At 39.5% G+C, this 10,017-nt stretch overlaps 1 protein-coding gene across 1 annotated transcript; it reads right to left on the bottom strand.

The window, feature by feature from the left end:
• Positions 1 to 9,053: 9,053 nt before the first annotated feature.
• On the bottom strand, positions 9,054 to 9,674 carry LOC133052204 (5-formyltetrahydrofolate cyclo-ligase-like). Its single transcript, XM_061136971.1, has one exon. It carries the CDS (start codon positions 9,657 to 9,659, stop codon positions 9,054 to 9,056), a length of 606 nt encoding a protein of 201 aa, XP_060992954.1. The 5' UTR covers positions 9,660 to 9,674.
• Between the last annotated feature and the right edge of the window lie 343 nt (positions 9,675 to 10,017).

Below are 10,017 nucleotides of genomic sequence, written 5' to 3'. Positions count from 1 at the left end.
GCAAAGATTTACATCTATGTCTTCTTCTAACAGTTTTATAGTTTCAGCTCTTACATAGGTCTTTGATCAATTTTTAGTTTGTTTCTAATGTGATGTAATGGTTAATTTTGTGTGTCAGCTTGACTGGATCACAGGAGCCCAGATATTTGCTTAAACATTATTCTGGGTGTTTCTCTGAGGGTGTTTTTGGATGAGACTAACATTTAAATTGGTAGACTGCCCTCTGCCAATTTAAAAGATAAAGTTAATTGCTCATGTGGATGGACCTCATCAAATCAGTTGAATGCCTGAATGGAACAAAAGGGCCATGGACTTCCCTGGTGGCTCAGACAGTAAAGAATCTGCCTGCAATGGGGGAGACCTGGGTTCAATACCTGGGTCAGGAAGATCCCCTGGAAAAGGGAAAGGCTACCCACTCCAGTATTCTTGCCTGGAGAATTCCATAGACAGAGGAGCCTGGAGGGCTACAGTCCATTGGATTGCAAAGAGTAGGACATGACTGAGCAACTAACACTTTATTCCTCTCAAGAAGAAAGAATTTTTCCTGCCTTTGAACTGGGACATTGCCTTTTTACTGCTTTTGGATTCAAGATGAAATATTACCTCTTCCTGGATCTCAAGTCTACCAGCCTTTGGACTGGAACTATACCATTAGTTCTCTCAAGCTTTTAGAATTGGACTGGAACTACGTTTTCCTGAGTTTCCAGCTTGCTCCACCTCCATCATCTATCAATCTGGGAGAACACAAGGTGTGCTCTCACGTCTGCTATCCAACATTATATTCTATTGGTTCTGTTTCACTGGAGAAATCTAATACATATGGAGTGAGGTAAGTGTCTAACTTCATTCTTCTGCATGTGATTATTCAACTATCTCAGCCCAATTTACTGAAAAGGTTCTTTTTTCCCCATGGAATAGTCTTAGAACCCTTGCAGTAAATCAGTTGACCATAGATGTATGGGTTTATTTATGGACTCTCAATTCTATTCCATTAATCTCTATGCCTATCTTTATGCCAGGACTGCAGTACTTTGATTATTGTAGCTTGGTAGTAAGTTTTGAAATCAGGAATAGTTTGCCAACTTTGTGCTGCTTTTTCAATATTCTTTTGGCTATTCAAAGTCACTTGCAATTCAATGAATTTTAGGATCAGTTTATGTCTTTCTATAAAAAAATTTTGGAATTTTTATAAAGATTGCCTTGAGTTTGTAGATCAGTTTGGATACTACTGTCATCTTAACATTAAGTCTGCCAATTCATGACTATGGGATGCCTTTCCATTTATTTGGGTCTTCTTACAATAATATTTCGAAGTTTTAAGTTTATAAGTCTTATACCTCCTTGGTTAAATTTGTTCCTAAATATTTTATTCTTTTTAATGCTTTTATGAATAGAATTTTCTTAATTTGGTTTTCAGATTGCTCATTTCTGGTGTATAGAAGTACAGCTGATTTTTGTATCCTGCAACTTTGCTGAATTCATTTATTAGCTCTTACAGTTTCTTTGTATATGGATTCTTTAGGGGTTTCTATATGTAAGATCATATCATCTGCAAATAGAGATAGTTTTGCCACTTCCTTTTTAATTTGGATGACTTATATTTCTTCTTCTTGTGTAATGTCAGTAGCTGGAACCTCCAGTATAATGTTAAATAGGCATGATGGGATCACACATTCTTGTGTTGTTCCTGATGTTAGGGTGAAATTCTTTCACCATTAAGTATGATGTTAACTTTGAATTTTTTTTTAACTTTGAATTTTTAATAGATCCTCTTTATCAGGTTAAGGAAGTACCCTTGTATTCCTAGTTTGTTGAGTTTTTTTTTAATAATGAAAGGGTACTGGATTTTGTCAAATGCTTTTTATGCATTAAATGAAATGATAATGTGCTTTTCCCCCTCCTCATTCTTTTAATATGGTATATTTTATTGGTTGATTTTCATATGTTGAAACACTCTTGCATTCCTGGTATCAGTCTCACTTGTACATGTGTATAATCCTTCTAATAAGCTGCTAGATAAAGTTTTCTAGTATTTTGTTAAGGATTACTCAAACTATATTCATGAAGGATATTGGTCTGTACTTTTCTCTTTTTTTGGAAGTCTTTGTCTGGCTTTGGTGTCATGGTAATGCTGGCCTTAGAATAAGGTAGGAAGTGTTCTCTTTTTTCAGAAGAATTTGAGAAGGATTGGTTTTAATTATTCTTTGAACATTTAATCAAATTTGCCAGTGAAACATCTGGTCATGGGCTTTTCTTTTATAATTCTTTTTATTACTGTAAAGTCAGGAGTAATGTCCCTATTTTCACACTTGATTTTAGTGATGTAAGCTTCCTCTCTTTATTTCTTAGTCTGTCTAGCTAAAGTCTGTCAATTTTTTATCTGTGCGTGCTCAGTTGCTCAGTCATGTCTGACTCTTTGCACATTCTTTTAGATCTGTTTGTTTAATTGTTTAAGTCTTCTGTTTCCTTGCTTATCTTTTGCCTAGTTGTTATTGAAATTGAGATGTTGAAGTTTCTAACCATTATCGTTGAACTATGCATTTCTCCTTTCCATTTTATCCATTTTTTGTATCACATATTTTGGGGCTCTATTGTTAGCTATATAGATATATATATGTTTATATATGGATGGATTGACCCTTTTACCATTATATAACGTCCTTTTTTTGTGTGTCTTGTAACAATTTCTGTCTTAGTGTCTGTTTTGTCAGGTATTAGTAACCACTCCAGCTCCTCTTTGGTTACTGTTTGCATGGAGTACCTTACCCCATCTTTTTACCTTCAACCAATGTGTGTCTCTGGTGCTAAATTGAATCTCTTGTCTGCTTCATGATTTTTATCCATTCTTCCAAACTCTGCCCATTTTATTTGGAGAGTTTACTCCATTTATGTTTAATATGAGATTACTTACAAGGAAGGACTTACCTCTGCCATGTTGGTATTTGTTTGCTATATATCTTACATCATTTTACCAACTCTTGTTACTGCCTTCTTTATGCTAGATATTTTTTATTATATGAATTAGATTCAATTCTCATTTATTTTACTATATAAAAATTTAAGTATTTATTTATTTGGCTCTGCTGGATCTTTTGTGCAACATGAAATATTCAAGCTTCTCTGTGGCATGCAGATTCTTTTAGTTGCAGCATTTGGGAGCCTTTATTTGTGGAATGTGTGCTGTTTAGTTGCAGCATGCAAAATCTTAATTGCAGCATATGGCATCTAGTTCACTGACCAGGGATTGAACCTGGGCTCCCTGCATTGAGAGTGTGGAGTCTTAGCCACGGGGCCACTAGGGAAGTCCCATATTTTACTAAATAAATTTTTTAACTTTTCCTAAGGATTATAATTAACATCTTAACCTATAGCCCTCTTGGAGGAGGTTGCCATTAGCCCCACCATAGAGCCACTGAGCAGACAACCCACAAACTGCAGAACAATTATACCAAAGAAATTCTCGCACTGTTAAGAAAGTTCTAGGACCCACAACAGATTTCGCAACCTGGGGATCTGGCAAAGGAACTGAGAACCCCCAGGGAATTTGACTTTGGAAGCCTGTGGGATTTGATTACAGAACTTACACAGGACTGGGGAAATAAACTCTTGGAGGGCACAAACAAAATCTTGTGTACACCGGGGCCCAGGAGAAAAGAGCAGTGACCCCACAAGAGACTGACCCAGACTTGCCTGTGAGTGTCCAGGATTCTGGCAGAGGCGTGGGACGGTGGTAGCCTGCTGCAGGGTTGGAGGCACTGAGTGTGGCAGTGCATGCACAGGACATTTTGAAGGAGATCGCCATCATCTTCATTACCTTCACCATAGTTTGATCTCAGGAACACAGCCCCACCCATCAACAAAAAATTGGATTAAAGATTTACTGAGCATGGCCCTGCCCATCAGAACAAGACCCAGTTTCCCCACAATCAGGCTCTCCCAACAGGAAGCCTTTTATCCTTCTCCATCAGAGGGCTGATTGACTGAAAACCACAGTCACAGAAAACTAACCAATTTGATCACATGGACCATAGCCTTGTCTAACTCAGTGAAACTATGAGCCATGCCATGTAGGTCTACCTAAGATGGACAGGTCATGGTGGACAGTTCTGACAAAATGTGGTCCACTGGAGAAGGGAATGGCAAACCACTTCAGTATTCTTGCCTTGAGAACTTCATGAACAGTATGAAAAGGTAAAACAATATGACACTGAAAGATGAACTCCCCAGGTCCATAAGTGCCCACTAGGCTACTGGAGAAGAGTGGAGAAATAACTCAAGAAAGAATTAAGAGATGGAGCCAAAGTGAAAACAATGCCCAGTTGTGGGTGTGACTGGTGATGGAAGTAAAGTCTGATGCTGTAAAGGACAATATCACATAGGAACCTGAAATGTTAGGTCCATGAATTAAGGCAAATTAGAAGTGGTCAAACAGGAGATTGCAAGAGTGAACATTTTAGGAATCAGTGAACTAAAATATACCGGAATGGGCAAATTTAATTCAGATGACCATTATATCTGCTACTGTGGGCAAGAATCCCTTAGAAAAAATGGAGTATCCACCATAGTCAACAAAAGAGTCCAAAACGCAGTACTTGGGTGCAGTCTCAAAAATGACAGAATGATCTCTGTTCATTTCCAAGGCAAGCCACTCAATATCACAGTAATCCAAGTCTATACCCCAACCAGTAATGCTGAAGAAGCTAAAGTTGAATGGTTCTATGAAGACCTACAAGACCTTCTAGAATGGACACCAAAAAAAGATGTCCTTTTCATCATAGGGGACTGAAATGCAAAAGCAGGAAGTCAAGAGATACCTGGAGTAACAGGCAAATTTGGCTTTAGAGTACAAAATGAAACAGAGCAAAGGCTAACGGAGTTTTGCCAAGAGAACACACGGGTCATAGCAAACACCCTCTTCCAGCAACACAAGAGATGACTCTACATATGGACATCACCAGATGGTCAATACCGAAATCAGATTGATTCTATTCTTTGCAGCCAAAGATGGAGAAGCTCTATACAGTCAGCAAAAACAAGACCGGGAGCTGACTGTGGCTCAGATCATGAACTCCTTATTGCCAAATTCAGTCTTAAATTGAAGAAAGTAGGGAAAACCACTAGACCATTCAAGTAAGACCTAAATCAAATCCCTTATGATTATACAGTGGAAGTGACAAACAGATTCAAGGGACTAGATCTGATAGACAGAGTGCCTGATGGACTATGGATGGAGATTCATGACATTGTACAGGAGACAGGGATCAAGACCATTCCCAAGAAAAAGAAATGCAAAAGGGCAGAATGGTTGTCTAAGGAGGCCTTACAAATAGCTGAGAAAATAAGAGAAGCAAAAGGCAAAGGAGAAAAGGAAAGATATACCCATTTGAATGCAGAGTTCCAAAGAAAAGCAAGGAGAGATAAGAAGCCTTCCTCAGTGATCAATGCAAAGAAATAGAATGGGAAAGATTAGAGATCTCTTCAAGAGGATTAGAGATGCCAAGGGAACATTTCATGCAAAGATGGGCACAATAAAGTACAGAAATTGTATGGACCTAACAGAAGCAAAAGATATTAAGAAGAGGTGGCAAGAATACATGGAAGAACTATAGAAAAAAGATCTTCATGACCCAGATAATCACATGATGTGATCACTAACCTAGAGCCCAATATCCTGGAATGCAAAGTCAAGTGGGCCTTTGATCACTACAAACAAAGCTAGCGGAGGTGATGGAATTCCAGTTGAGCTATTTCAAATCCTAAAAGATGATGCTGTGAAAGTGCTACACTCAATATGTCAGCAAATTTGGAAAACTCAACAGTGGCCACAGGACTGTAAAAGATCAGTCTTCATTTCAATCCCAGAGAAATGCAATGCCAAAGAATGCTCAAACTACCACATGATTGCACTCATCTCACACGCTAGTAAAGTAATGCTCAAAATTCTCCAAGCCAGGTTTCAACAGCTTGTGAATCGTCAACTTCCAGATGTTCAAGCTGGATTTAGAAAAGGCAGAGGAACCAGAGATCAAATTTCCAACATCCTTTGGATCATCAAATAAGCAAGAGGATTCCAGAAAGACATCTACTTCTGCTTTATTGGTTATGCCAAAACCTTTGACTGCGTAGATCAACAACAAAGAATGGAACAACAAACTGTGGAAAAATCTTCAAGAGATGAGTATACCAGACCACCTGACCTGCCGCCTGAGAAATCTGTATGCAAATCAATAAGCCACACTTAGAACTGGACATGGAACAATAGACTGGTTCCAAATCGGGAAAAGAGTATGTCAAGGCTGTATATTGTCACCCTGCTTATTTAACTTCTATGCAGAGTACATCATGCACAATATCAGGCTAGAGGAAGCACAAGCTGGAATCGAGATTTCCAGGAGAAATATCAATAACCTCAGTTATGCAGATACCACCTTATGGCAGAAAGTGAAGAGCTAAAGAGCCTCTTGATGAAAATGAGAGAGGAGAGTGAAAAAGTTGGCTTAAAACTCAACATTCAGAAAACCAAGATCGTGGCAGCCGGTCCCATCACTTCATGGCAAGTAGATGGGGAAACAAAGGAAACAGTGAGAGACTTTATTTTGCTGGACTCCAAAATCACTGCAGATGGTGACTGCAGCCATGAAATTAAAAGATGCTTGCTCCTTGGAAGAAAAGCTATGACCAACATAGACAGCATATTAAAAAATAGAGACATTACTTTGCCAACAAAGGTCCATTTAGTCACAGCTGTGGTTTTTCCAGTAGTCATGTATGGATGTGAGATTTGGACTATAAGGAAAGCTGAGCACCGAAGAATTGATGGTTTTGAACTGTGGTGTTGGAGAAGACTCTTGAGAGTCCCTTGGACTTCAAGGAGATCAGTCCATCCTAGAGGAAATCAGTCCCGAATATTCACTGGAAAGACTGATGTTGAAGCTGAAACTCCAATACTTTGGCCACCTGATTCGAAGAACTGACTCATTGGAAAAGACCCTGATGCTGAGAAAGATTGAAGGCGGGAGGAGAAGGGGATGACAGAGGATGAGATGGTTGGACTGCATCACTGACTCAATGGACATGAGTTTGAGCAAGTTCTGGGAGTTGGTGATGGACAGGGAAGCCTGGTGTGCTGCAATCCTTTGGGTTGCAAAAAGTTGGAGAAGACTGAGTAACTGAACTGACTGACTGAACTGAATCTATAACAATCTAGTTGAAATTAATACCAACTTAATTTCACTAGTTTATAAAAACTTTTCTTTTATAAAGCTCTGTCCTTCCCCTTCATATTGTTTTGGTCATATGTTATGTATTTATACAGTTTGAATTTAGCAACATAGATTTATAGTAATTGCTTTATGTATTTCTCTTTTAAGTTGCATAGGAAAAATAGAGGATATACTAATCAAAAATAAAGTAATATTGAATTTATATTTATGTATTTATCATTACCAGTGATTTTTATTTTCTCATGTGAATTTGAGTTATGTTTAGTGTGCTTCTATTTCAGCCTGAAAGACTCCCTTTGGCATTTCTTATAAGACAAGCCTACTAGTAATGAACTCTCTAGGATTTTTATCTGGGAATGACAATTTCTTCTTTATTTTTGCCAAATACACTATAAAATTCTTGGTTGACTGTCATTTATTTTCATTTTATTTCATGTAGCAACATGCTCTAACTTCCAAGATGTCTTCCCACTGCCTTCTGGCTTTCATGGTTTCTTTTTTTTTTTTTTTTTATTTTTATTGGAGGCTAATTACTTTACAATATTGTGGCAGTTTTTGCCATACATTGACATCAATCAGCCATGGGTGTACATGTGTCCCCCATCCTGAACCCCCCTCCCACCTCCCTCCCCTTCCCATCCCTCAGGGTTGTCCCAGTGCACCAGCTTTGAGTGCCCTGTTTCATGCATCGAACTTGGACTGGTCACCTGTTTCACATATCGTAATATACATGTTTCAATGCTATTCTCGCAAATCATTCCACCCTCGCCTTCTCCCACAGAGTCCAAAAGTCTGTTCTTTATATCTGTGTCTCTTTTGCTATCTCACATATAGGGTCATCATTACCATCTTTCTAAATTCTATCTATATGCGTTAATATACTCTATTGCTGTTTTTCTTTCTCACTTACTTCACTCTGGCTCCAGTTTCATCCATCCCATTAGAACTGATTCAAATGCGTCCTTTTAAGACACCAGTGACTTAAATTCATCAGTGACTGACACCCAGAACAGCAGAGATGGGAACACATCAACCAGATTTAAATATTTAAATCATAAAAGGTTTCAGTCTGTTGTCCATCAAATGTTAGAAAGCGTCAGACATAATTTCAGGCTGAGTAAGTGAAGCCATGATGAAAGGGGAGAATATTCTTGGGGAACTCTGAATGCAAAGCAAACTCCAAGTCATTCAGTAATTGCTGGGTCTCTGTGTGTCCGCCAGACTGACCCAGACCCCTGACAGGACTTCATGACAGTGTCCATTCCCCAGGTTTCCTTTCCCCTCAGACTCTTGAGTTGGAGCACAGCGCCTCATGAATGTTCAGCTTACACTTCAAAACAGAATCAGGGATTCCCTAAGGGCTCAAGTGGTAAAAAATCTGTCTGCAATGTGAGAGACCTGGGTTCAATCCCTGGGTCGAAAGGAGGTAACAGCAATCCACCCCAGTATTCTTGCCTGGAGAATCCCATAGACAGAGGAGCCTAGCGGGCTATAGTCCATGGGGTCACCAAGAGTCAGGCTCAACTGAGCAACTAAACCACCACCACCACAAAGCAGATGGACCAACTTGGGACGTTAAGGCCAGAAAGTTAAATTGAAAATCACACAGTGATAGCCTCTGTTTTAATCAATGTTCTATTACACACAAGGCTATTGATTTTTAAAACTGGTTTCATGTTAGGTGTATCTTACGTTAAAAACAATATAGCCCATATTCACATTAGTGTGCAATTTCTACTAATTTCTGACAAAGAAAAAAATACATGTAGTCGACTTTTTTCTGGCACAAAACCTTGATTATTCAGCTGCGGTGGTCAGAGCCAAAAATGCTCAGCAGTCTTCGTAAAGCACTTCATCTACCTTCACATCATTCTCATCCACCGGGACCTGGAGGCAGATCTGCTCTTTGAAAGCCAAGGCCAGAGTGTAGGGTTTCACATCCTGGGACTGCAGACAGCGCTTCAGGTAGTCGTCATAGTAGCCCTTGCCCCGTCCCAAACGGTTGCTCTGTTTGTCGAACCCGAGACCAGGCATGAAGATGAGGTCAAGTCCCCCTGTTGACAAGGCCTCCTCCAGAATCGCATCCTCCCCGGGCTGCTGAATGTTCCAGGAAGTTCTGGGCAGAGAAGCAATCTCCTCTGGCGATGCTAACTTCACCATATCCATGTGATTGCTCTGCAACTGGTACCGCGGGATGAAGCAGGTTTTGCCTTGTCGGAAAATGTCCTTGATGATCTCCTCTGTCTCAATTTCATCTGGCATGCTCAGAAAGATGGACACCCTTTTGGACTTTTGATATTCACTATGGGTAAACACCTTCTGGGCCAAGAGGTGGGACTGGCGCAGCCGCTCCTCAGCGCTCAGCGCCCGCAGACGCTGCTTCAGCTCGGCCCGCAGGCTCCGCTTGGCCCCGCTCACGGCCACCGCTGCCGCCATCTCCTGGTGCGATCCAGCGCCAGGCCACACTCCGCGAGGTCCCGCTTTCATGGTTTCTGATAAGAAATTAGCTGCTTATCTTATTGAGGATCCTTTGTATGTGAGTTATTAATACTTTTCTTTTGCCTATTTCTGAGTTACTTTTTTCTCTTGACAGTTTGATTATAATGTGATCTCCTGATTTATCCTTTTTTGGAGTTCTTTATCTTACTCTGCATGTAGATACATGTTTTTCATTATAATTGGGACATTTTTTTGTCATTTATTTATTTTATTTATTTATTTATTTATTTTCATTTATTTTTATTAGTTGGAGGCTAATTACTTTACAATATTGTAGTGGGTTTTGTCATACATT

This window comes from Dama dama, chromosome X, assembly GCF_033118175.1.
Source record: "Dama dama isolate Ldn47 chromosome X, ASM3311817v1, whole genome shotgun sequence".
NCBI lineage: Eukaryota > Metazoa > Chordata > Mammalia > Artiodactyla > Cervidae > Dama > Dama dama.
The sequence above is the reverse complement of the archived record's forward strand: the minus strand, read 5'-3'. Positions and strand labels throughout refer to the sequence as shown.